The sequence below is a fragment of the Bubalus bubalis genome, chromosome 20, assembly GCF_019923935.1.
Source record: "Bubalus bubalis isolate 160015118507 breed Murrah chromosome 20, NDDB_SH_1, whole genome shotgun sequence".
Lineage (NCBI taxonomy): Eukaryota > Metazoa > Chordata > Mammalia > Artiodactyla > Bovidae > Bubalus > Bubalus bubalis.
In genome coordinates, this window is record NC_059176.1 from 24,415,423 (window position 1) to 24,441,794 (window position 26,372).

Genomic DNA, 26,372 nt, shown 5'->3' on the forward strand with positions numbered 1-26,372 from the left:
ATGGTTTTTCAGTGGTCATGTATGGATATGAGAGTTGGACTATAAAGAAAACTGAGCACCGAAGAATTGATGCTTTTGAACTGTGGAGTTGAAGAAGACTTGAGAGTCCCTTGGACTGCAAGGAGATCCAACCAGTCCATCCTAAAGGAAATCAGTCCTGAATATTCATTGGAAGGACTGATGCTGAAGCTGAAACGCCAATACTTTGGCCACCTGATGTGAAGAACTGACTCATTTGAAAAGACCCTGATGCTGGAAAAGATTGAAGGAAGGAGGAGAAGGGTATGAGAGAGGATGAGATGGCTGGATGGCATCACTGACTCAATGGACATGAGTTTGAGTAAACTCTGGGAGTTGGTGATGGACAGGGAGGCCTGGCGTGCTGCGGTCCACAGGGTCACAAAGAGTCGGACATGACTGAGCAACTGAACTGAACTGAACAGTTCCCCTAAACTATTTGACCAGAAGTCAAATGGCAAACTGACAACAATGAAATCTGTTTTATAGTACTTCAATCACAGACAAGCATATGCTTACCTGAATCAGAATCAATATTATGAATTTGTTTTATTTGATATAAACATTGAAGTTCTGAAAGTAAATGTGCTAAATCATTGTTTTTAAAATAAAGACTTTTACTTAAAATTTCAGAACTTATACAATATATTTTTATTAAAGTAGAACATATGCACATATATTTAAATTAAGTATAACTTCAGTTCAGTTCAGTTGCTCAGTCATGTCCGACTCTTTGTGACCCCATGAATCACGGCACGCCAGGCCTCCCTGTCCATCACCAACTTCCAGAGTTCACTCAAACTCACGCCCATCGAGTCAGTGATGCCATCCAGCCATCTCATCCTCTGTCATCCCCTTTTCCTCCTGCCCCCAATCCCTCCCAGCATCAGAGTCTTTTCCAATGAGTCAGCTCTTCTTAGCTGTCTTAAATATCTGCAACAGAGGTTGAAACAGAGAAGCAGAAACATTTGTTCAATACTCTATATCTATTAAATTGGCTCAAATCCTTCTCAGAAGTAGACAGGTTATAAATAATAAAAGAACTCATGCACAAGTCATTCAAGACACTACGAATGACACTCAAACACATCTTTTTATTATATACTAAATTTAAAAATACAAATCTTATTAAAAATGCTTATGAAACATCGTATACATAAGTACTGTCAAATACTATCAGATTATGACATTATGTACACTTGCTAAGGTTAATTAGAAACAGAACAACATTCATAACTTTGCTGATAATGAATTTCAGAAGTCAATATTTTAATTAACATTTGGCAACTTTGAAGTAGTGATCTGCACAGGAAGATGTCTGCAGAGGTAAAACAGTGAGAAAACAAACGGAAAAATGCAGATATTCCTGCCCTAAGTGTTAATAAGTAGATCTCTTCTTCATCCTCTTAAGTCTCAATATTACAGAAATTAAAGTGCATAAGACCACCAGGAATACCTGATTCGGTTGTACCCTAATACAGACTACAGCCAATTATGCTGCCATACTGAGGGCTTCGATCTCTGTACTGTTCCTGAGGTTTTCGAAGTTAATTTTGAAGGTGACTAGGGGAAGAGAGGCCAATACTTTCTAAATTGCACGAAGTGGCCTTAAAGTGTAGAAACACCAAAGATAAAAATATTAATTTGGGAATAGATTCAAGGAGATCATCCCTGTCTATTTTGCCCTAGAAATAAAATTAGGATATGAACCTAGTTTTACCTCTGGAAAATGCTTACTAAAAATCTGTTTCAAAAGATCAGACATGTACAGCAAGTACCACAATACTGTCAGTTACTGTCCACCCACTTACATACTGTATCATAAATACCAGGCATCAATACCTGCCCTCCAAAGATTCACAAGAAACACAGGAAGAAGCATGTTATTACTTGACACTAATTTTGCTAATCAACATAAAGTATGATCTGTAAAAATAGATCACCACCATATAATCAAGGAAGAGGAGAAGGAAAGCTGCTAGTCTACAAAAGTGCTCCTTTTCGCTTTCAAGCCCAATAGCTTAATTTGGGGTAAAATAAGATTGTAAAGTAAGGCCATCAGTTCTAAATAAGCTGATGAAGCCATCTATACATACTCATGTATATACGTTTAAATTTCAGTTCTGATTTAACATGAATGTGCTATTACAAACCATTTATAGGAAACATTTTATCAGGCTTATTTACAAATATATGATCAGAGAAAAGATCTTGAAAATCAAGAAAACTGCAGATAAATGTAGCCATTGCTAAAACAGTTCACTAAAGGTAAGGCAGATTTACATAAAAACCAAAGGAAAAAGTTTAGTAAGAAACCCCTACCATATACACCTATTGGTCATTGGATCAAAAAGGCAAATAAATGTAATGATCATGACTAAACTTTTATTACTGTCTCTTTTAATAACATATCAACATGAGGTTTACTTAGAGTACTACCTATAAATACACAGTCTCTCATGATTCAATGAGAATATTAAGTTATTGAATACATTTTTTTATTCCCATGGCACATCATACTTGGTAACACTAATAAGGTAGATTTAGATAACACTTAAATCATGATTACGAATGTTTAATTGAGTATTTTCCTTTCTGTAGCTGTGAAATGTAAAGCTTAGATTTGCTTCCATCAGGCCTCTTAAACCAAACTTCATCATGGTTAATTGTTGTAATTACAGCACTAAAAAGAAAAAAAAAAATATGAATGAATGAATGACAATATGCCTCCTCTACTCATTTTAGAGCACTAGCTATAAAACCAAAATAGCTGGACTGTAAGGGTAGACTCAGGTATGTAACTGTCATTTATCAGAATGCTACTAGCAGGGCATGCTGCCAAAAATACCACATTCAGCAACACAATTATCTTTCTTTTCTTAATAGAGTTGGTAAAATTTACTCTTGGAACTATTAAAAGCACATTGTCCATTTCCAACCCACCTCCAAAAGACAAAAAAATGAAGCTAAAACCACTCCTTATATGGTATTACAGCTCCAACTCATATCAATATGATTGTAGGATATGTTCTAAATACAAATCTTAATTCCCAGTGTCAAGCATTTTTGGTACTCATACATATTTTTTTTAACAGTATTAATCTTTATATATTAGGTTGGTGCAAAGGTAATTGCAGTTTTGCATTGTTGAACTTTGCCATTTGATATTGGAATACATTCTTAAATAAATGCGGTTATGTTATACATCATTTTTTAACGTACACTTCTCACTTTATGCTTTTTTGCTAATGACTTATTACTTGCTGTGTATTTTGTATTTATTTTAGACAAGGGAAATGATGTTAGATAAAAAGCAGATTTGGGTAATTTTTCTTATTCAAGTTCAAAATGGGTCGTAAAGCAGCACAGATACCTCACAACATCGATGCACCTGACCCAGGAACTGCTAACAAACCTACAGTGCAGTAGTGGCTCAAGATGTTTTGCAAAAGAGCTGAGAGCTTGAAGATGAGGCATGCAGTGGCCAGTCATCAGACTGACAATGAAATTGAAAGCCATCATCGAAGCTGATCCTATTACAACTACATGAGAAGTTGTTGAAGAACTCAACATTGATCATTGAGTTCAAATTGCCAACATCCGCTGGATCATCGAAAAAGCAAGAGAGTTCCAGAAAAACATCTATTTCTGCTTTATTGACTATGCCAAGCCTTTGAGTGTGTGGATCACAATAAACTGTGGAAAATTCTGAAAGAGATGGGAATACCAGACCACCTGACCTGCCTCTCAAGAAACCTGGATGCAGGTCAGGAAGCAACAGTTAGAACTGGACATGGAACAACAGACTGGTTCCAAATAGGAAAAGGAGTACATCAAGGCTGTATATTGTCACCCTGCTTATTTCACTTATATGCAGAGTACATCATGAGAAACGCTGGACTGGAAGAAGCACAGGCTGGAATCAAGATTGCCGGGAGAAATATCAATAACCTCAGATATGCAGATGACACCACCCTTATGGCAGAAAGTGAAGAGGAACTAAAGAGCCTCTTGATGAAAGTGAAAGAGGAGAGTGAAAAAGCTGGCTTAAAGCTCAACATTCAGAAAACTAAGATCATGGCATCCGGTCCCATCACTTCATGGGAAATAGATGGGGAAACAGTGGAAACAGTGTCAGACTTTATTTTTGGGGGCTCCAAAATCACTGCAGATGGTGATTGCAGCCATGAAATCAAAAGCTGCTTACTCCTTAGAAGGAAAGTTATGACCAATCTAGATAGCATATTAAAAAGCAGAGACATTACTTTGCCAACAAAGGTTCATCTAGTCAAGGCTATGGTTTTTCCAGTGGTCATGTATGGATGTCAGAGTTGGACTATAAAGAAAGCTGAGCACCGAAGAATTGATGCTTTTGAACTGCGGTGTTGGATAAGACTCTTGAAAGCCCCTTGGACTGCAAGGAGATCCAACCAGTGCATCCTAAAGGAGATCAGTCCTGGGTGTTCATTGGAAGGACTGATGTTGAAGCTAAGACTCCAATACTTAGGCCACCTGATGCGAAGAGCTGACTCATTTGAAAAGACCCTGATGCTGGGAAAGATTGAGGGCAGGAGGAGAAGGGGACGACAGAGGATGAGATGGTTGGATGGCATCACTGACTCAATGGACATGAGTTTGGGTGAACTCCGGGAGTTGGTGATAGACACGGCGGCCTGGCATGCTGCCGTCCATGGGGTTGCAAAGAGTCGGACATGACTGAGCAACTGAACTGAACTGATGGTCATTTGGCATTTGAAGCAAACTGGAAAGGTGAAAAAGCTCAGTAAGTGAGTGCCGCATGAGCTGACCGAAAATCACAACACTCGTTGTTTTGAAGTGATGTCTTCTCTTACTCTATGCAACAATGAACCATTTCTCAATTGGATTGTGACATGCAACAGAAAGTGGATTTTATACAACAACCGGTGATGACCAGCTCAGTGGCTGGACCAAGAAGAAGCTTCAAAGCACTTCCCAAGGCCAAATTTACACCAAAAAAAGGTCCCGGTCACTGTTTGGTGGTCTGCTGCCCATCTGATCCACTATAGCTTTCTGAATCCTGACAAAACCATTAGATCTAAGAAGTATGCTCAGGAAATTGATGAGATGCATTGAAAACTGCAAGGCCTGAATCCAGCATGGGTCAACAGAAAGGGTCCAACTCTTCTCCACGAAAACCCCCAAACACACGTCGCACCACCACCATTTCAAAGTTGAACAAATTGGGATACGAAGTTTTGCCTCATCTGCCATATTCACCTAACCTCATGCCAACTGACAACCACTTCTTTAGGCATCTTGACAACTTCTTGCAGGGAAAATGCTTCTACAACCAGCAGGGTGCAGAAAATGTTTTCCAAGAAATAGTTCATCACATCTCGAAGCATAGATTTTTATGCTTCAGAAATAAACTCATTTCTTGTTGGCAAAAATGTGTTGATTGTAATGGTTCCTATTTTGATTAATAAAGATGTGTTTGAACCTCGTAACAGTGATTTAAAATCCACAGTCCAAAAATAAATAAATAAATAAAATAAAATCCACAGTCCAAAACCACAATTATGTTTGCACCAACCTAACAGAAGTCTTTCTAAAACTATGTTTGTATTTAATCCTCTTTTATGCTATTTTATCTTCTTTTTAGTGCTATCCTGGTGGCTCAATAGTAAAGAATCCACCTGCTAATACAGGAGACACAGGTTTGATCTATGGTGCAGGAAGATCCCCTGGAGCCTTCCCCTGGAGAATGAAAGGGCAACTCACTCCAGTATTCTTGCCTGGGAAGTCCCATGGATAGAGGAGTCTGGCCAGCTACAGTCCATGGGGTCGCAAAGAGTCAGACACAACTTTGTGACTGAGCACAAGCATTTCCTTTTTAACCACATTTATGTTACACAGTAGTTATATGTCTCAAAAGCAATAAGATACGGCAAAGAAGCTAGGGGTACTTTATATATATAAAAGTATATATATATATATATACACACCCCGAAGCATATATATATATATATATATATATATATATATGCTTCCCAGGTGGTGTTAGTGGTAAAAAAAAAAAACCCACCTGCCAATATTGGATATCTAAGAGACATGGATTCAATCCCTGGGTCAGGAACATCCCTTGGAGGAGGGCATGGCAACCTACTCCAGTATTTTGCCTGGAGAATCCCATGGACAGAGGAGCCTGGCAGGCTACAGTCCATGGGATCACAAAGAATCTGACACAACTGAAGCAACTAGCATGCATACACACAGATTCTAAGTAGTAGTAGTTATATGACTCAAAAGCAATAAGATAAAGCAAAAAATCCAGGAGTATTATATATATAACCTAGTAATTAATTAGCTCAATGGACTTTTATGAGAAAAGTTTGCTCCTGAAATGAGTATTCAACATTAAATGCAAATACCTTATTTACTATTACTACCTAGAAAAAGTTATTTTCTTACTGTAGAGGATTAAAAAACTCTGAGGATTAAATAATAAACTATAAAGGAACTAAAGAAGTGATGCACATTAATATTTTCCAAAGGCCACACCAAAGAAAACTTAGAAGGCTCTATAAATAATTATACAAACTTTATTTAAGCTCAGACAGGTTGAATCCTTTAAAAGGCAATTTTCAGTTTTCAAGTTATACTTTAATTACCATCACTCTAAATTTTCATTAATTTTCAATTCCTTTCCCATTCTGATGCAACTTTTTTTATACAAAATACTAAAATATACCCCTAAAAGTTAACATTAACACTGGTGTTCAAACATGCTAATCAAATCATACATCACGAAAAGAAATCCATAGGCAATTATTAAGGTATTATGAATGCACTATACAAGCAGCAAAAATTTACTGACAACCTCACAGTACACTCTCATACTGAGCAGCATTGAAACAATAAAGGCTTTTTACCTTGTAGGACATTCATCTTTTTTGTCAATACATATTGTCTGTCCACGTATATACCATTCACCGTCATAGTACAACCTTCCCTCTTCGGATCTAGCACTGTGCAGGTGTTTTTCCAGTTTCACAGGTGCTAAAGGGATCAGTTCAAAAACTGTTATATTAATAAGACATTGTCAGAAGAACAAAAGTGCAGAACACTTAAGCATTAATACCAATCCACCCATATATGTGAAAATACACTAAAAATATTTTTTTAGATAAGAAACCTATATCTAATAAAAACAAAGAGAATTACATTTCCTACATTTTTTATAATTCACTGTTTTTAATAGAGCTATTTAATAAAGCTAAAAAATATATAATAAATTAATTAACTAGACAAGTGCAAGAGAGCAGATATATTATCCACTATTAATGCCAATTTTAAGTAAGATTTAAAATCTGAGTTGTCATATTTCCACTGAAAATTCCCTGATGGCTCAGGTGGTAAAGAATCTGCCTGCAAAGCGGGAGACTCAGGTTCAATCCCTGGGTGGGGAAGATTCCCTGGAGAAGGGAATAGCAACCCAGTATTCTTGCCTGGAGAAATTCCATGGAAAGAGGAGCCTGGAGGGCTACAGTCCATGGGGTGCAAAGAGTCGGACACAACTGAATGACTAACACACACACAAATAATATATAATAAATCAATAACTAGACAAGTGTAAGGAGAAAAGATGATGCATTTTGCTTTACTAGTGCCAATTTTAAATAAGATTTAAAATCTGAGTTATCATATTTCCACTGAAAATTATATTTTTTCATATTGTCTCGCCTGACACTTTTTATTGTCTCAACTGACACTTCAAAAAAGCAAAGTTTAACATATATTCCAAGAATTTCCCAGGCCTTTGATTCTAAAAAGCAAATGTACTCAGTAGAATTTTCATTTTGAAATTCTAGAAATGGTTTGAGATTCATCAGATAAACTCATGCATAAAAAAAAAAAAAAATTCTTTATGGAAGCACACTGTCAAAAGCACACCATGGAATATACCCCTCTGCATCATTCAAATGTCACCACCTCAGAAAGGTCTTCCCCAACCACTCTACCCACTCCCCAGTTAATCTTCACCACAGCTTTATATTTCCTTCATAGCAATTATTACAATTTGTCATTATCTAGTTAGTTATCTATTTACATATACATTATCATTCTGCCTCCCTCAAGGAAGTTCCAGGAGATTCAACTCTTGCACCACTGCATTCACTGACCTCAAAAAGTGCCTGGTATGTAAAAGGTTTTCAGTAAGTATTCACTCATTCATTCATTCAACAAATGTTTTCTGAGCACTGTGACTGAAACAGACAGATTTCTGACCTTTGTGGAGCTTACGATTCTCTCAGGAGACAGGTAAACATGTAAACAATCAAAAAATTACAAATTGTGGTAAGTGCCATGAAGAAAACACAGAATACACATGCTAAAGATAACAGGGGCTGGGGAGGAGACCCACTCAACAGTGTAGCCAGACTCTTAAAGGAATCCATGGCTCAAATCTATATAGTGAAAGAAGGTAGAAACAGAGAAATTATTCTAGACAGTAATGTCCATCACTACTTCAGCAGGATTTTTGATGAATCCTACTGCCAGCATTCTAATCTCTCTCATAGAAAATATAGGTACAGAAGTAATTTTGCGCACAATTCCAGAGGAATTCCTATTCTCAGGCTCTCTGAAGGCCATCCACGGACTCCAGACACCTCCCCTATAGAATTATTGAGCCCATTAAAAAACACTAAATAAATACTTTTAAGATTACTGATCCATTATTAGCAATTGTAATGCAGTTGAAGCACTAAAGAAATACATTCCATTCATAAATCTTGAAACTTTTACATGAGGCAAAGACTCCAGAAGAATTTTTCACAGTTCTGCATATAGTGTTCACTGATGAAATGAAACCAGTGAGGGGGGAGTGGTTTAGTGTGTAGATGACTTAAAAAGTCTCCAAAGAGAAGATCTGAACTCAGACAAAATGACTTACGTTCTGTTTTCACTCTATGTGGACCAAGTGTAGCCATTGCCTTAATTAAAAAAAGAAGAAAGATGTCTGAGTTCAAAATCAAAGTATATTTCAATATCCATTTAATATATAATACTTACAAGCTTAAAAACAAACACAGTGAAATATGATCTGCTTCAATAAGTTGGTAATGTCTAAAACCATGGGAATATAAAAAGAATAAAAATTTCTTCTCGAGGTGTTATCAATATCTAATCTCAAATTCTCAACTAAGAAGCTTCTGAGAACGGAAAATTTTAATAGGAAAACAAGTCTCCACTTTCAAACAAGCACAGAAAATCTTCTAACATTTCAATGTTTAATGACAAAATGCAAAAATGTATAACAAAGGTTCAAATATTCACTCACTCTCATTCATTCAAAAAATACATCTGAATGCCTTCTGTGAGCCAGTACCAGGCTAAGAACTAGGCACAGAATGGTAATCCATTACTATTTTGGGGCAACCTAAATACTTTTGCATACTTTTGCATAAACTGTTAATTACATTATCACAGGAAAAAATATAATCAAACTGCTAACATGCCTCTCATAAAATACTCTTGCAATCCACAGTTATCTGTATTAGTAATGACTGCCTAGAGAGACTGTTGCAAAGTAAAGCATATTTACAACAATATTTTGATGTATTAGTGAAAAATTATATACTCTTAAAAAGTAGACTACAAAAAATATACTTGAATTCCATTGCTCTTTAAGCATACCTTTCTTATTGTTGTCCAGTCTTCAAGAATATCAAGATCTTGTAACATATAAACTATATACGGACGTTGAAAAGTCAAGGTCAGTTTAGCTGTAAGAATTTCAGTTTTAAACTATACTTCCAAATTTCTGTTTTTCAGAGACTGGAACAATGACTTCAGACAGAAACCATCAGCATGCTGAATTCTGACTCCAAATTGCTTTTCAAAAAACTTACTATCAGCATAAGTATGTTCTAGTACTTCAGATGTTATAACCATATTCTCTTAATCCTATGGTGTCTCTGACAGTAAGATACACCAACAACCTAATCACTGTTTTGAGGTGGGCGAGGGGGAAAGCAGGAGCCAAGGGAGGGTACCATCGGGAATGCCAAGATTGAATGTATATATTAATTTAATTTAAAAACATACCAGTTTCAGAGACATTAAAAATGTCAAAAAGTACACATGAGAATTTAGCAATCACGCTATATAATAAACAGCTGCTTCATTTCAAAGCCCTTGTGATCTACAAAGCCATATTAATTTTCAGTGTTGGAATCATGGCTAAATTTCTTATCCACTCTACCTCACTTAATCTAAACTATACCCTTCTGCTTTCAATCATTTTTAAAAAATCATCTGTTCTTGTTATAGGATCATGCAAATAAAGATAAAGTATACTAATAAAAACTACAAAGATATGCACAGTGCAAAAACATATATTAAAACAACTAAAAAAAAAATTTAAAAACCCAGAAAATTTGAAAAAGGATATCTGACACAACAACTGGCTTCTTTTTGTCAGGACTGAAAGGATCCTTCCTCTTTTTTCTTGACTGAAGCTCATCGTTCCACAGCTCTGGCAAGTAAATAAAAATTAAGTATTATCTGATTTATTGAGATCAAAGAAAAAAAAGACTGTAATTTCATAGTTGCAAAACTGCATTGGTGGCTATGTTTATATGCTATAAATATGGGTATATACTGTAATATATATGACTATATATAATTTAATGAGCAGCTATATATTTATGAATTTTCCTCTTCATTAGAGCAAAATTCAATTTGGCACTTTATGCCTAATAACTGATGAACATATATGTCAGGCACTTAAATATTCATCACGTGAATGGTCTCAACTAATCTTCGAAGCTACCTCTCAGGCAGACAGTCTCATGACTTCAATTATACAAAGAGACTGACTTAGAAAAGCTAAAACTGTCACCCATGGTCAGCCAACTAGTCGAACAATGGCAGGAGAGCTCAGCTCGTCTGCTCTGCCTATTCTATACTGGAGAAACAGAATTTATAACAAGTAACACAATACACATGCAAGAACCATAGGATAACCCAGTAAATCTTCCAAGGTGTAGAAAGTCTTTCCCTGAAAAAGCCAATTTCACTTTGGCCTAATCTAATTATTAATAAGTATTTCCTTTTTTAGAGACAAAAACCTGCCTCCTTATAATACCCATCTTTTTGTCCTAGTTTGTGCAGGACCAAGTGAAAAGGCTTCTACTCCTTCTTCCACATGACAATCTTTCAAGACTTAGAGGAAAGAATATATACTGTAGCTGTCTTCCAATACTACTCTTATGTTGTAATAATATTCTTAACTATTCTTACAGTACATTATTATTATGCCTGTTGTTCCGGTCACACTTCTATTTTATTCCTTTTCATGTGCTTCATTTTCTACATCTTTCTGAAGTATGAGTCCAAATAAAAGCAACAATCATGGCAAATTCTTTAGCAGTCTTCCTCCTTGCCCTCTCATTCAGTTCAGTTCCGTTCAGTCGCTCAGTCGTGTCCGACTCTTTGCGAACCCATGAATCGCAGCACGCCAGGCCTCCCTGTCCATCACCAACTCCCAGAGTTCACTCAGACTCACGTCCATCGAGTCAGTGATGCCATCCAGCCATCTCATCCTCTGTCGTCCCCTTCTCCTCCTGCCCCCAGTCCCTCCCAGCATCAGAGTCTTTTCCAATGAGTCAACTCTTCGCATGAGGTGGCCAAAGTACTGGAGTTTCAGCTTCAGCATCATTCCCTCCAAAGAAATCCCAGGGCTGATCTCCTTCAGAATGGACTGGTTGGATCTCCTTGCAGTCCAAGGGACTCTCAAGAGTCTTCTCCAACACCACAGTTCAAAAGCATCAATTCTTCCGTGCTCAGCCTTCTTCACAGTCCAAATCTCACATCTATACGTGACCATAGGAAAAATCATAGCCTTGACTAGACGGACCTTTGTTGACAATGTCTCTGCTTTTGAATATGCTATCTAGGTTGGTCATAACTTTCCTTCCAAGGAGTAAGCGTCTTTTAATTTCATGGCTGCAGTCACCATCTGCAGTGATTTTGGAGCCCAGAAAAATAAAGTCTGACACTGTTGCCACTGTTTCCCCATCTATTTCCCATGAAGTGATGGGACCAGATGCCATGATCTTCGTTTTCTGAATGTTGAGCTTTAAGCCAACTTTTTCACTCTCCACTTTCACTTTCATCAAGAGGCTTTTTAGTTCCTCTTCACTTTCTGCCATAAGGGTGGTGTCATCTGCATATCTGAGGTTTTTGATATTTCCCCCGGCAATCTTGATTCCAGCTTGTGTTTCTTCCAGTCCAGCGTTTCTCATGATGTACTCTGAATAGAAGTTAAATAAGCAGGGTGACAATATACAGCCTTGACGTACTCCTTTTCCTATTTGGAACCAGTCTGTTGTTCCATGTCCAGTTCTAACTGTTGCTTCCTGACCTGCATACAGATTTCTCAAGAGGCAGGTCAGGTGGTCTGGTATTCCCATCTCTTTCAGAATTTTCCACAGTTTATTGTGATCCACACAGTCAAAGGCTTTGGCATAGTCAAGAAAGCAGAAATAGATGTTTTTCTGGAACTCTCTGGCTTTTTCCATGATCCAGCGGATGCTGGCAATTTCATCTCTGGTTCCTCTGCCTTTTCTAAAACCAGCTTGAACATCAGGAAGTTCACGGTTCACATATTGCTGAAGCCTGGCTTGGAGAATTTTGAGCATTACTTTACTAGCATGTGAGATGAGAAGAGTGCAATTGTGCGATAGTTTGAGCATTCTTTGGCATTGCCTTTCTTTGGGATTGGAATGAAAACTGACCTTTTCCAGTCCTGTGGCCACTGCTGAGTTGTCCAAATTAGCTGGCATATTGAGTGCAGCACTTTCACTGCATCATCTTTCAGGATTTGAAATAGCTCAACTGGAACGCCATCACCTCCACTAGCTTTGTTCGTAGTGATGCTTTCTAAGGCCCACTTGACTTCACATTCCAGGATGTCTGGCTCTAGATGAGTGATCATACCATTGTGATTACCTGGGTCGTGAAGATCTACACTTCATTTATATACCATCTGTATAGGAGACTAGATATGAGGAGACACCTCAGTAAACCAAAGGCTTAGTGTCACTTAAACATGACAGTCACAGCATTCCCCTCACCTGAGGTAATATCAATGCTGTGCCGGTCCTCTTCAAGCCTTCGTATCTTCTCCTCTAACTCACTCTGTACTGTATCATATAACAAAAGCTTTTCACTCTGAAAAAAAAAATAGATCACACATAAGTAGGAAGGAAATAATTGTTCCATATTTAACTAACAGTACCAAATAACTCACTGTTAGAAGTATTTTAACATATGGTGCTTTTGTTTAAATTCAACTTAAAAATTTTAATGATGAAATGTCAAATATATGAATGAACTAAAACTAGAAACTATGGAATCTAAGTATACAGAGAATTACATACAATTAAATTGTTTAAGAATATCTAAATCTGTATGTGATAAAGAGGCAAATATTTACTTCATAAAAAACTCATAGTGAGCTCCTGTAGCCCCTTTTAAATACAGGCAGGTCCCCTGTCAGCACAATGGAGAGCCTGTCCTGTAAAATGTATCATTGTAAAACAAACTATTTTTTCTCATATCAGAACAATTCCTCACTAATATGTCAATCATATTAAAAGAGACTAATATATCATCAAGAGAAAAAGTCAAGTATAAATTTTATAATTATTTCAAACAATTCAATTAAAGATAAAATAATATTACAGACTAATTATATCCCAATCTTGGGATATATAATTATATCCCAATTATATAGAAAGACTGAGCCACTGGCTAAGAGACAAGACAATTTACTAGTAAATCAGACTAGAATCCGGGTCCACTTGTTCTATCCCATAGTTTTTATTATAAAATACTGTATCCTTTATTTTAAAAGCCAGAGGATGAGCATCAGTGTGAGAATGAGCAATGTGTGTGTGTGTGTGTGTGTGCACACGCGTGTGCACACGTGTGCACTCAGTAGTGTCCGACTCTTTGTGACCCCATGGACTGTAGTCCATCAGGCTCCTGTGTTCATGGAATTTTCTAGGCAAGAATACTGGCGTGGGTTGCCATTTCCCACTATAATTTTATATGAAAAATAAAATCACATAGACTTATCATATAAAAGGCTGTGACAGATTGCCACCCACCTACCACATGTGTATCTCTAGTAAAGACAATAGCCTACTGGGATATAGCTAGATATGACTGTCTCATAGTAGCTACTGCTGCTGCTGCTGCTGCTAAGTCGCTTCAGTCGTGTCTGACTCTGTGCGACCCCATAGACGGCAGCCCATCAGGCTCCACCGTCCCTGGGATTCTCCAGGCAAGAACACTGGAGTGGGTTGCCATTTCCTTCTCCAATGCATGAAAGTGAAAAGTGAAAGTGAAGTTGTTCAGTCGTGTCCGACTGTTAGCGACCCCATGGACTGCAGCCTACCAGGCTCCTCCATCCATGGGATTTTCCAGGCAAGAGTACTAGAGTGGGATAGTAGCTACTAGAATACAGTTAGTTATGATTTCTTGTGGAAGGCATAAGCCATGCCCATTTTCAGCATTCCCAGTGTCAATCATGAAGTCTTCTCTTTTGGGTTTGAAATTTAGAGTCTACATATGCTTGAAGGTTCTCCCAAGTGGTAGAGAAAAGATGGTTTTTGTAAATTTGAAGCAATCCCGGAGGTAGAGAGAAAGCAAAGCAGAAGAAAGTTAAAACTAGATCCCCTTTGAAAAATTATCTCATTACATGTTACTCTCTATGCTTACTTCCTTTTACTTTCTCCTCTGCTTTTGGTAAAATTTTATTGAATAGTCTAGCATTATCTACATTGTACTACAAGAACTGGGAACTGTTACATAGCAGATAAGAAGGGAGAACAGGCTGCAGCTACAGTCAAGATCGTGTGATGGCTAAGAATAGAGCCAGATTCTCAAACCAAAGAGGACTCTGAAAGCTAAGCAGGAGTGATAAAGCCTTTGCTTTTAAGAATATTTCAATGAAAAAATGTTTTTTAAAAATTACCATTAAAAAAAGAATATGGACTTTTAACTGGTGAATTCTCTTTGTATTCCATTGATATATTTGCCCTAGGCCAAGCAGAAATTCTGAAATAAACCTACCAGTCATTGTTTACAATTGAAAAAAAAAGGTACAATGGGACTGAAATGTTTGAAGTTTTGAAGGCATCTCTAAAAAATATTACAGGTATACTTTAAATTACACAAATAGAATTGCCTTGACTCCCCATTATTCCTTGTTCTTCTCTCCCTTATCCCCAGCCCCTCAACAGCCTTCCATGAGAAGGAAAGAAAGTCATAAATGAAGCAGGTAAAAAGACATCAGAAAAGAAAGAGACATTCAAACTCCCTTGCTTTGGTGCCTGTACAGGCTTCTATACTCAATAGGTAATTTAGCTTTTTTAAAGTATTATTAATTATAACTACATATTTGACTTCAAAATCCCACACCCCTCCAATCTTCACACGTATACTTAGCGAACCTGCTCACGGACCCCTTTCACCAACTGAGACCATACTCCTCATCAGGGACATGTTAGGGAATGCAAGCAAAGTGGCTCCAAGGTTCCACGTTTGCACTGGTCTCCCTCTGGCCTGGGTTCAGAATCAACTGCCTGTTGGCAGTTCCCTGACTAAGGCATCTCACAGTTTTGAACCTGGATAGCATCTTGGGAGATTTTCAAGGACTAGCATTACCAGAGAAAGAACAAAACATATTAAAAGGCTACAGTCTTTTTTTTTTTTTTTAAAGTATGCTGCATTGGAATAAAAAGATAAGCAGAATAGGATTTAAAAGCCAAGAAACAGACTCTGGTTGTGGGAAATGTTACAAAAAAGGTGACTTCAAATTATTTGAAAACCAGATGACAATAAATGACAAGAGAAAAATGAGTTTAACTGTACAGAGAAAAAAAGTTGGCTTAAAACTCAACATTCAGAAAACTAAGATCATGGCATCCAGTCCCATCACTTCATGGCAAATAGATGGTAAAACAATGGAAACAGTGAGAGACTTTACTTTTCAGGGCTCAAAAATCACTGCTGGTAACTGCAGCCATAAAATTAAAGGACACTTGCTCCTTGGAAGAAAAGTTATGACCAACCTAGACAGCTTATTAAAAAGCAGAGACATTACTTTGCCAATAAAGGTCCATCTAGTCAAAGCTATAGTTTTTCCAGTAGTCATGTATGGATGTGAGAGCTGGACCATAAAGAAAAGTGAGCACCGAAGAATTGATGCTTTTGAACTGTGGTGTTGGAGAAGACTCTTGAGAGTCCCTTGGAAATCCAACCAGTCCATCCTACAGGAAATCAGTCCTGAATATTCACTGGAAGGACTGATGTTGAAGCTGAAACTCCAATATTTTGGCCACCTGATGCAAAGAGCTGACTCACTGGAAAAGACCCTGATGCTGGGAAAGATTGAAGGCAGGAGAAGGGGACAATAGAGGATGAGATGGTTGGATGGCATCATGTTGATGGACATGAGTTTGAGCAAGCACTGGGAGTTGGTGATGGACAGGGAACACTGGCACACTGCAGTCCATGGAGTCACATAGAGTCAGACACGACTGAGTGACTGAACTGAACTGATACAGAGAAAAAATTCTATAACATGAGGTTCTTTGCATTATGTTATACAAAACAATTAATGGACTAAACAGTTAAATTTACAAAATGAAATTTAAAGAAAGTAAGGAAAGATAGTGAATGATATTGGGATGAAGAAAGCTTTTCTTTTCTTTTTTTTTTTGAAGAAAGCTTTTCAAAGCATAAAAATCCAAAGGACAAGTTATGTTTTAAAAAACTATTTGTGCACACATAAATTAAAGATACATTAAAAAGCAAACAAAGGTAAGAAGAAAGCAATAAAAAATACCTGCAACATGACAAAGCCTTAAAACCATCAGATGAAATTAAACAAGCATGGATAAATCAGTAAGAAAATCTAAATACTGTCCATGCTGCTGCTACTGCTAAGTCGCTTCAGTCGTGTACGACTCTGTGCGACCCCATAGATGGCAGCTCACCAGGCTCCCCCGTCCCTGGGATTCTCCAGGCAAGAACACTGGGGTGGGTTGCCATTTCCTTCTCTAATGCGTGAAAGTGAAAAGTGAAAGTTAAGTCGCTCAGTCGTGTCCGACTCTTAGCAACCCCATGGACCGCAGCCTACCAGGCTCCTCCGTCCATGGGATTTTCCAGGCAAGAGTACTGGAGTGGGGTGCCATTGCCTTCTCCGAAATACTGTCCATACTCACTACCAAAAACAGCCAAAAGAAGAGACAGAGAGACAAATACAAGTACAAATTAAAATGTACAGTATGTAATACTATTCTTCACTTGGCAAAGTTGTTTTATTCTTTTCAATTATAATAAACAATGCCTACCAGAAAAATAAATGACCCAATCAAAAAATGGGCCAAAGAACTAAATAGACATTTCTCTAAAGAAGACATACAGATGGCTAACAAACACATGAAAAGATGCTCAACATCACTCGTTATCAGAGAAATGCAAATCAAAACCACAATGAGGTACCATCTCACGTCGGTCAGAATGGCTGCTATCAAAATGTCTACAAACAATAAATGCTGGAGAGGGTGTGGAGAAAAGGGAACCCTCTTACACTGTTGGTGGGAATGCAAACTAGTACAGCCACTATGGAGAACAGTGTGGAGATTCCTTAAAAAACTGAAAATAGAACTGCCATATGACCCAGCAATCCCACTGCTGGGCATACACGCTGAGGAAACCAGAACTGAAAGAGACACGTGTACCCCATTGTTCATCACAGCACTGCTTACAATAGCCAGGACATGGAAGCAACCTAGATGTCCATCAGCAGATGAATGGAAAGAAAGGTGTGGTACATATACACAATGGAATATTACTCAGCTGTTAAAATGAACGCATTTGAATCAGTTCTAATGAGGTGGATGAAACTGGAGCCAATTATACAGAGTGAAGTAAGTCAGAAAGAAAAACACCAATACAGTATATTAACACATATATATGGAATTTAGAAAGATGGTAACAATAACCCTATATGTGAGACAGCAAAAGAGACACAGATACACAGAACAGACTTTTGGACTCTGTGGGAGAAGATGAGGGTGGGATGATTTGAGAGAATAGCACTGAAACATGTATATTACCATATGTGAAACAGATCACCAGTCCAAGTTCAATGCATGAAACAGGGCACTCAAAGCCGGTGCACTGGGACAACCCAGAGGGATGGGATGGGGAGGGAGGTGGGTGGGGGGTTCAGGATGTGGGACACAGGTATACCCATAGCTGATTCATGTCAATGTATGGCAAAACCACCACAATACTGTAAAGTAATTAGCCTCCAATTAAAATTAATAAATTAATTTAAAATAAATAAACAATGCCAACTGATACAGAGAATATAAACCAACTCAACAATTTAGAAAGTAACTTACAAATATGTTTTAAGGACTTCACTGACTTCATCCTTTGATCTAGTAATTACGCTGAGGATTCCATCCTAAAGAAATAACAACCTTGGCCAATATTGCATGGAAAAGGATGTCCACAACAGCAATACTTGTAATGCATAAAACCAGGAACAAAGTAAAATCCAATAACAGAGTATTGGCTACAGAAATTATTATACATCCATACCACTACTCTGCAGATAACAAACATTCAGAATTCAAAAAGTAGGGGAAAATTCAAAAAGCTACAGTAAAATGACAAATGAATCCAGATCATAAACTCTCTCTTGCCGAAGACATAATGAAGAAAACAGAAAACAAGTACAAAATAAATCAACAAACACAGTTATCAAACAAAGGAAGGAGCACAATGCCATGCCATAACCCCTGAACATGATAACTAAACTAAGACAGAACCCCAAGATCTGCATTATGTACACTATACACACGCAGGCACTCTGTAAAGAAAGAAGTTGAGAGGGGCAAATATTCGAAAAGTCTGAGTCATACTTCCAAATCTACAAAGAAATGAAGAAGGGTCTGGATAGGGGAAAATACATGGGAAGCCTTAAAGAGAGAAAGGCTCACCAGTGAGAAGAAAACTTCTAGAGCTCAGCAGCTGACAAGCTCTGCACACAGGCAGATTATATTGACTCACTCCTAGATACGAATGATGGCCAAAGGTGGCTAGTTATTTGTGAAAAGCATCAAAATGAAATACAGAGAGACAAATGAACAGAAAAGAAGTATAAAGAAACAGGAACAAGTCAAGATACAGAAAAAAAAGTTTAAAACAACTGCATTTAATACCCATAAAGGGATGAGATTACACCCATGAGAAAAGAATAGGAGTTGGAAAAAATATAAAAAATGGGTAATCAGAGGACATAAGGGCTCTTGGAAATTAAATACAGAATGGAAATAAAACATTTAGTAAAAGGATTGGAAAAGAAAGTTGAATACACTCTTAAAAAGAATAAAATAAGAATGAAGGGAAGAGATGGAGGGAAGTACAATAAAAATATAATATATAAGATCTAAATACTATGTAATAATATAATATATATATGAAATATAAGAAAATTCAAAGATCAATCTTGGGGCTTCAGCAGCTAACCAAGAAGAGTTCCAAAATGAGAAAACAGAAAATAATGGAGAAGAAATAATATAAGAAACTTCTCAGAGCAAAAGATATGTTTCCTGATATAAATGTTCCTCTGAGTATTCACATGAATGAAAAGAGAAGCACATATCACCTTGCTGTTCCATAGCATCAAGGATAAAGAAAACATCTTACAGCTATTTAGGAAGAAAACAGGTCATGTACAGAGGATCAGGATTCACAATGGTAACAGGCTTCTCAAAGCAATACTAGAGGCTAGAAGACAATGGAAAAATGCCTTCAAAATTCTGAGGAAACATCATTACTTACATCTAGAATTCCATACTCTGAAGGGTGAGTTAAAAGATGGTTCCAGACATGAAAGATGTAAGGGTTTTAAAACATGTCCAATAAATCTTTGACATGCCTCCCTTCAAAAGGTAGACCCTAATTCCTGTCTCCCTGAAAGTGGGCAGGACTTAATGACTCATCTGTAAGGAACAGAATGTGGCAGAAATCTAGGTTATTAAAAACACTGTCACTTCTGTCTTGCTCTTGTAAACCATTCACTCCCGGAGAAGCTAGTCACAAGGTCATGGGGGCCCTCAGTAAGCCTGTGGAGAGGCCTATGGGAATAAGGCTTCCAACCAACAACCAGCAACAACCTGCCAGTCTTTAAGTCAGTCACCGTAGAAGCAGTTCCTGCAGTCCCAGTCAAGCCTTCAAAGAGCTGCTTCCCTGGCTGACCTCTTTACTGCAATTTCATGTGATTCCCTGAGCCAGAACCACCCAGCTAATTTGCTCCCAAGTTCCCGACCATAAAGACTGAAAAATAAAATGCTGATTACTGTTTCAAGTGACTAAATTTTGGAGTAATTTATTATAAAGCAATAGATAACCAATACAAGAAGTCTCAAACAACTAACTTCTATACACTTTTTCCCAAGAAGCTACTCAACAAAACTGAAAAAAGAAAACAAGACTAGCAGGGAAAGAAGTAAAGGGAATTACTTTACTTGTGAAGAGATACCCATGAAGACAGAGATGCAGCTGGCATAGAAAGTATCTGAAGGATGGAGCAGAAAGGAACGGGGTCCAAGGATGGAAGACTTGCTCCCAGGATGGAGAACTCCAGAAGGAAATGGGTCTCATGGATTACCTGACGCATCTGACCATGTGGAAAATGGCACTGGGGGTTTTCATAAATCTGCTCGAGTCTCTGGGGAGAACTGATAAACAAGAGAAAACTAACAAACAATAAATGAAGCAATTAATTCCAAGGTTAAAAAAACACAGTTGTACAAGAAGGGACGTTTAAGCAAAGCATAACTCTGGGATCAGTAAAAAATAATTATTGTTACAACAAAAACAAAAATTATGACATAACAATATCAGAAGAATAAGATAAGGGGAACTATTATGGAATCCTCAGCTTTCAAAAGGTACTATCCAAAACTGGTATTATTTAGAAATGAGGCTGAACTCCAGAAGCAGTAGATAAAAGATTTACATAGACAATTGCTGCTTGCATGTAGAACACAGAGATGGGAGAGAGACTGCTGTTTTGCATTACAAGCCTGTGCTTTCAGAAATATGTACACACATTACCCAGTAAAAGCAGATTTTTAAGAGTATTTAGGGAGGGGGAAACTGGTTGAAGGCCATCCAAAGGTACAAACTTCCAGTTATAAAATAAACAAGTACAACATGATTAATTAACACCACTGTGTGTTATATACAAAAGTTGTTAAGAGTAAATCCTAAAAGTTTTCATCACAAGGAAAAATTTATTTTTCTATTTTTTAATTTTGTATCTATATGAGATGATGGCTGCCCATTAAACTTATGATATCATGATGCTTATAAATTAAATCACTATGATGCACACTTTAAACTTACACAGTGCTATATGTCAATTACATCTTCATAAAACTAGAAGAAAAAATTTTTTTTATTTTTTTATTGACGGATAATTGCTTTACAGAATTTTACTGTTTTCTGTCAAACCTCAACATGAGTCAGCCACAGGTATACATATATCCCCTCCCTTTTGAACCTCCCTCCCATCTCCCTCCCCACCCCATCCCTCTAGGTTAATACAGAGCCGCTGTTTGAGTTTCCTGAGCCATACAGCAAAATCCTGTTGGCTATCTATTTTACATATAGTAATGTAAGTTTCCATGTTATTCTTTCCATACATCTCACCCTCTCCTGCCCTCTCCCAATGTCCATAAGTCCATTCTCTATGTCTGTTTCTCCACTGCTGCTCTGTAAATAAATTCTTCAGTACTATTTTTCTACATTCCATATGTGCATTAGAATCCGATATTTATCTTCCTCTCTCTGACTCACTTCACTCTATATAATAGGTTCTTGGTTCATCCACCTCATCAGAAGTGACTCACATGCATTCCTTTTTATGGCTGAGTAATATTCCATTGTGTGTATGTACCACAACTTCTTTTTCCATTCATCTGTCAATGGACGTCTAGGTTGTTTCCATGTTCTAGCTATTACAAATGTACTGCTATAAACAATGGGATACATGTGTCTATTTCAGTTTTGGATATGCCTAGGAGTGGGATTGCTGGGTCATATGTTGGTTTTATTCCTAGTTTTTTAAGGAATGTCCATACCGTCTTCCATAGTGGCTGTATCAATTTACATTCCCACCAACAGTGCAAGAGCATTTCCTTTTCTCCACACCCTCTCCAGCATTTATTGTCTGTAGACTATTTGATAGCAGCCATTCTGACCAGTGTGAGGTGGTACCTTATTGCAGTTTTGATTTGCATTTCTCTAATAATAAGCCTTTGACTGTGTGGATCACAATAAACTGTGGAAAATTCTTCAAGAGATGGGAATACCAGACCACCTGATCTGCCTCTTGAGAAATTTGTATGCAGGTCAGGAAGCAACAGTTAGAACTGGACATGGAACAACAGACTGGTTCCAAAAGGGAAAAGGAGTACGTCAAGGCTGTATATTGTCACCCTGCTTATTTAACTTCTATGCAGAGTACATCATGAGAAACGCTGGGCTGGATGAAGCACAAGCTGGAATCAAGATTGCCGGGAGAAATATCAATAACCTCAGATATGCAGATGACACCACCCTTATGGCAGAAAGTGAAGAGGAACTAAAAAGCCTCTTGATGAAAGTGAAAGTGGAGAGTGAAAAAGTTGTCTTAAAGCTCAACATTCAGAAAACGAAGATCATGGCATCTGGTCCCATCACTTCATGGCAAGTAGATGGGGAAACAGTGGCAACAGTGTCAGACTTTATTTTTCTGGGCTCCAAAATCACTGCAGATGGTGACTGCAGCCATGAAATTAAAAGATGCTTACTCCTTGGAAGAAAAGTTATGACCAACCTACATAGCATATTGAAAAGCAGAGACATTACACTGCCAACAAAGGTCCGTCCAGTCAAGGCTATAGTTTTTCCAGTGGTCATGTATAGATGTGAGAGTTGGACTGTGAAGAAAGCTGAGCGCCGAAGAATTGATGCTTTTGAACTGTGGTGTTGGAGAAGACTCTGAGAGTCCCTTGGACTGCAAGGAGATCCAACCAGTTCATTCTGAAGGAGATCAGCCCTGGGATTTCTTTGGAAGGAATGATGCTAAAGCTGAAACTCCCGTACTTTGGCCACCTCATGCGAAGAGTTGACTCATTGGAAAAGACTCTGATGCTGGGAGGGATTGGGGGCAGGAGGAGAAGGGGACGACAGAGGATGAGATGGCTGGATCTCATCACTGACTCGATGGACCTGAGTCTGAGTGAACTCCGGGAGTTGGTGATGGACAGAGAGGCCTGGCGTGCTGCGATTCATGGGGTCGTAAAGAGTAGAACACGACTGAGCGACTGAACTGAACTGAACTGAATAATGAGCGATGTTGAGCATCTTTTCATGTGTCTGTATGTCTTCTTTGGAGAAATGCCTGTTTAGGCCTTTTTCCCACTTTGTGATTGGGTTGTTTGTTTTTCTGGCATTGAGTTGTATGAGCTGCTTGTATATTTTGGAAATTAATCCTTTGTCCGTTGTTTCATTTGCTATTATTTTCTCCCATTCTGAGGGTTGTCTTTTCACCTTGCTTATAATTTCCTTTGCTGTGCAAAAGCTTTTAAGTTTAATTAGATCCCACTTGTTTACTTTTGTTTTATTTCCATTACTCTAGGAGGTGGGTCATAGAGGATCTTGCTTTATGTCGAGTTTTCTGCCTATGTTTTCTTCTAAAAGTTTTATAGTTTCTTGTCTTACATTTAGGTCTTTAATCCATTTTGAGTTTATCTTTGTATATGGTGTTAAGAAGTGTTCTAATTTCACTCTTTTGCATGCAGCTGTCCAGTTTTCCCAGCACCATTTATCGAAGAGGCTGTCTTTGCCCCATTGTATATTCTTGCCTCCTTTGTCAAAAATAAGGTACCCATAGGTTCATGGGTTTCTTTCTGGGTTTTCTATCTTGTTCCATTGGTCTATATTTCTGTTTTTGTGCCAGTACCATACAGTCTTGATGACTGGAGCTTTGAAGTATAATCTGAAGTCAGAAAGGTTGATTCCTCCAGCTCCATTCTTCTTTCTCAAGACTGCTTTGGCTATTCATGGTCTGTTGTGTTTCCATTTGAATTGTGAAATTTTTTATTCTAGCTCTGTGAAAAATGCTACCGGTAATTTGATAGGGATCCACACTGAATCTGTAGATTGCATTTGGTAGTAGAGTCACTTTGATAATATTGATTCTTCCTATGCAGGAACATGGAATATCTCTCCATCTGTTTATGTCATCTTTGATTTCTTTCATTAGTGTCTTATAATTATCTGTGTACAGTTCTTTTTTCTCCTTAAGTAAGTTTATTCCTAGATATTTAATTCTTTTTGTTGCAATGGTGAATGGGATTGATTCTTTAATTTCTCTGATTTTCATTGGTAGTATATAGAAATGCAGGTGATTTTGGCATATTGATTTTGTATCCTGCAACTTTGAGAAATTCACTGATTAGCTCTAGTAATTTTCTGATACTATCTTCAGGGTTATCTATGTACAGTATCATGTCATCTGCAAACAGTCAGAGGTTTACTCCTTTATTTTTTTTTTATTTTTAACTTTACAATATTGTATTGGTTTTGCCACACATCAAAATGAATCCGCCACAGGTATACATGTGTTCCCCATCCTGAACCCTCCTCCCTCCTCGCTCCCCATATTTTCTGATTTCTGTAGCTAGGACTTCCAGAACTATGTTGAATAATAGTTGAGAAAGTGGACACCCTTACCTTGTTGTTCCTGATCTCAGGGGGAATGCTTTCCGTTTTTCACCATTGAGAATAATGTTTGCCGTAGGCTTATCATATATGGCTTTTACTATGTTGAGGTAGGTTCCTTCTGTGCCCACTCTTTGAAGAGTTTTAATCATAAATGGGTGCTGAGTTTTGTCAAAGGCTTTTTCTGCATCTATTGAGATGATCATATGGTTTTTATCTTTCAAATTGTTTATATGGTGTATCACATTGATTGATTTTCATATATTGAAGAATCCTTGCATCCCTGGAATAAACCCAACTTGATCATAGTATATAAGCTTTTTGATGTGTTGCTGAATTCTGTTTGCTAAAATTCTGTTGAGGATTTTTGAATCTATGTGAATCAGTGATATTGGCCTGTAGTTTTCTTTTTTTGTGTTGTCTTTGTCTGGTTTTGGTATCAGGTGATGGTGGCCTCGTAGAATGAGTTTGGAAGTGTTCTTTCCTCTGCAATTTTTTGAAAGAATTTTAGAAGGATAGGCATTAGTTCTTCTCTAAATGTTTGACAGAATTCTCCCATGAAGCCATCGGGTCCTGGGCTTTTGTTTTTTGGGAGATTTTTGATCACAGCTTCAATTTCAGTGCTTGTAATTGGGTCGTTCATAATTTCTTTCTGGTTCAGTCTTGGCAAATTGAACTTTTTTAAGAATCCATCCATTTCTTCCAGGTTATCCATTTTAGTGCCATATAGTTGCTCATAATAGTCTCTTATAATCCTTTGTATTCCTCTACTGTTTGTTATAATGTTTCCTTTTTCATTTCTAATTTTGTTGATTTGATTCTTCTTTTTTTCTTGATGAGTCTGGCTAAAGGTTTGTCAATTTTGTTTATCTTCTCAAAGAACCAGCTTTTAGTTTTATTAATCTTTACTACTGTTTCTTTCATTTCTTTTTCATTTATTTCTGCTTGGATCTTTATTTCTTTGCTTCTACTAATTTGGGGGGTTTTTTGTACTTCTTTTTCCAGTTGTTTTAGGTGTAAAGTTAGGTTGTCTATTCAATGTTCTTCTTGTTTATTAAGGTAGGATTGTATTGCTATAAACTTCCCTCTTAGAATGGCTTTTGCTGCATCCCATAGGTTTTGAGTTGTGTTTTGTCATTTGTTTCTAGAAATTTTTTGATTTCCCTTTTGATTTCTTCAGTAATCTGTTGGTTATTTAGAAACATGTTGTTTAATCTCCATGTGTTTGTGTTTCTTACAGTTTTTTTCTTGTAACTGATATCTAGCATCACAGCATTGTGGTGCTCCTCTGTTGGGTGCATAGATATTTACAATTGTTATGTCTTTCTCTTGAATTGATTCTTTGATCATTATGTAGTGTCCTTCCTTATCTCTTGTAGTCTTCTTTAAGGTCTATTTTGTCTGACATGAGGACTGCTACTCCAGCTTTGCTTTCCATTTGCATGTAATATACTTTTTCATCCTCTCACTTTCAGTCTATATGTGTCTTGAGATCTGAAGTG

The 26,372-nt window shown here is 37.4% G+C and overlaps 1 protein-coding gene across 2 annotated transcripts in view; it reads right to left on the bottom strand.

Moving 5' to 3' along the window:
• Nucleotides 1–1,092: 1,092 nt before the first annotated feature.
• Nucleotides 1,093–26,372, bottom strand: part of BRMS1L (BRMS1 like transcriptional repressor) — a 44,350-nt gene continuing 19,070 nt past the window's right edge. Inside the window, exons 5-10 of one of the 2 annotated variants that reach the window (XM_025270961.3) lie at nucleotides 13,143–13,239; nucleotides 10,457–10,540; nucleotides 9,700–9,764; nucleotides 8,957–8,996; nucleotides 6,933–7,080; nucleotides 1,093–2,701 (exon numbers count right to left, since the gene is read on the bottom strand). In XM_025270961.3, the coding sequence (XP_025126746.3) occupies nucleotides 2,584–2,701; nucleotides 6,933–7,080; nucleotides 8,957–8,996; nucleotides 9,700–9,764; nucleotides 10,457–10,540; nucleotides 13,143–13,239 (552 nt within the window). In that variant the 3' untranslated portion in view covers nucleotides 1,093–2,583. The remainder of the gene's footprint in view (nucleotides 2,702–6,932; nucleotides 7,081–8,956; nucleotides 8,997–9,699; nucleotides 9,765–10,456; nucleotides 10,541–13,142; nucleotides 13,240–26,372) is intronic. The other variant, XM_025270962.3, reaches the window with a different exon arrangement.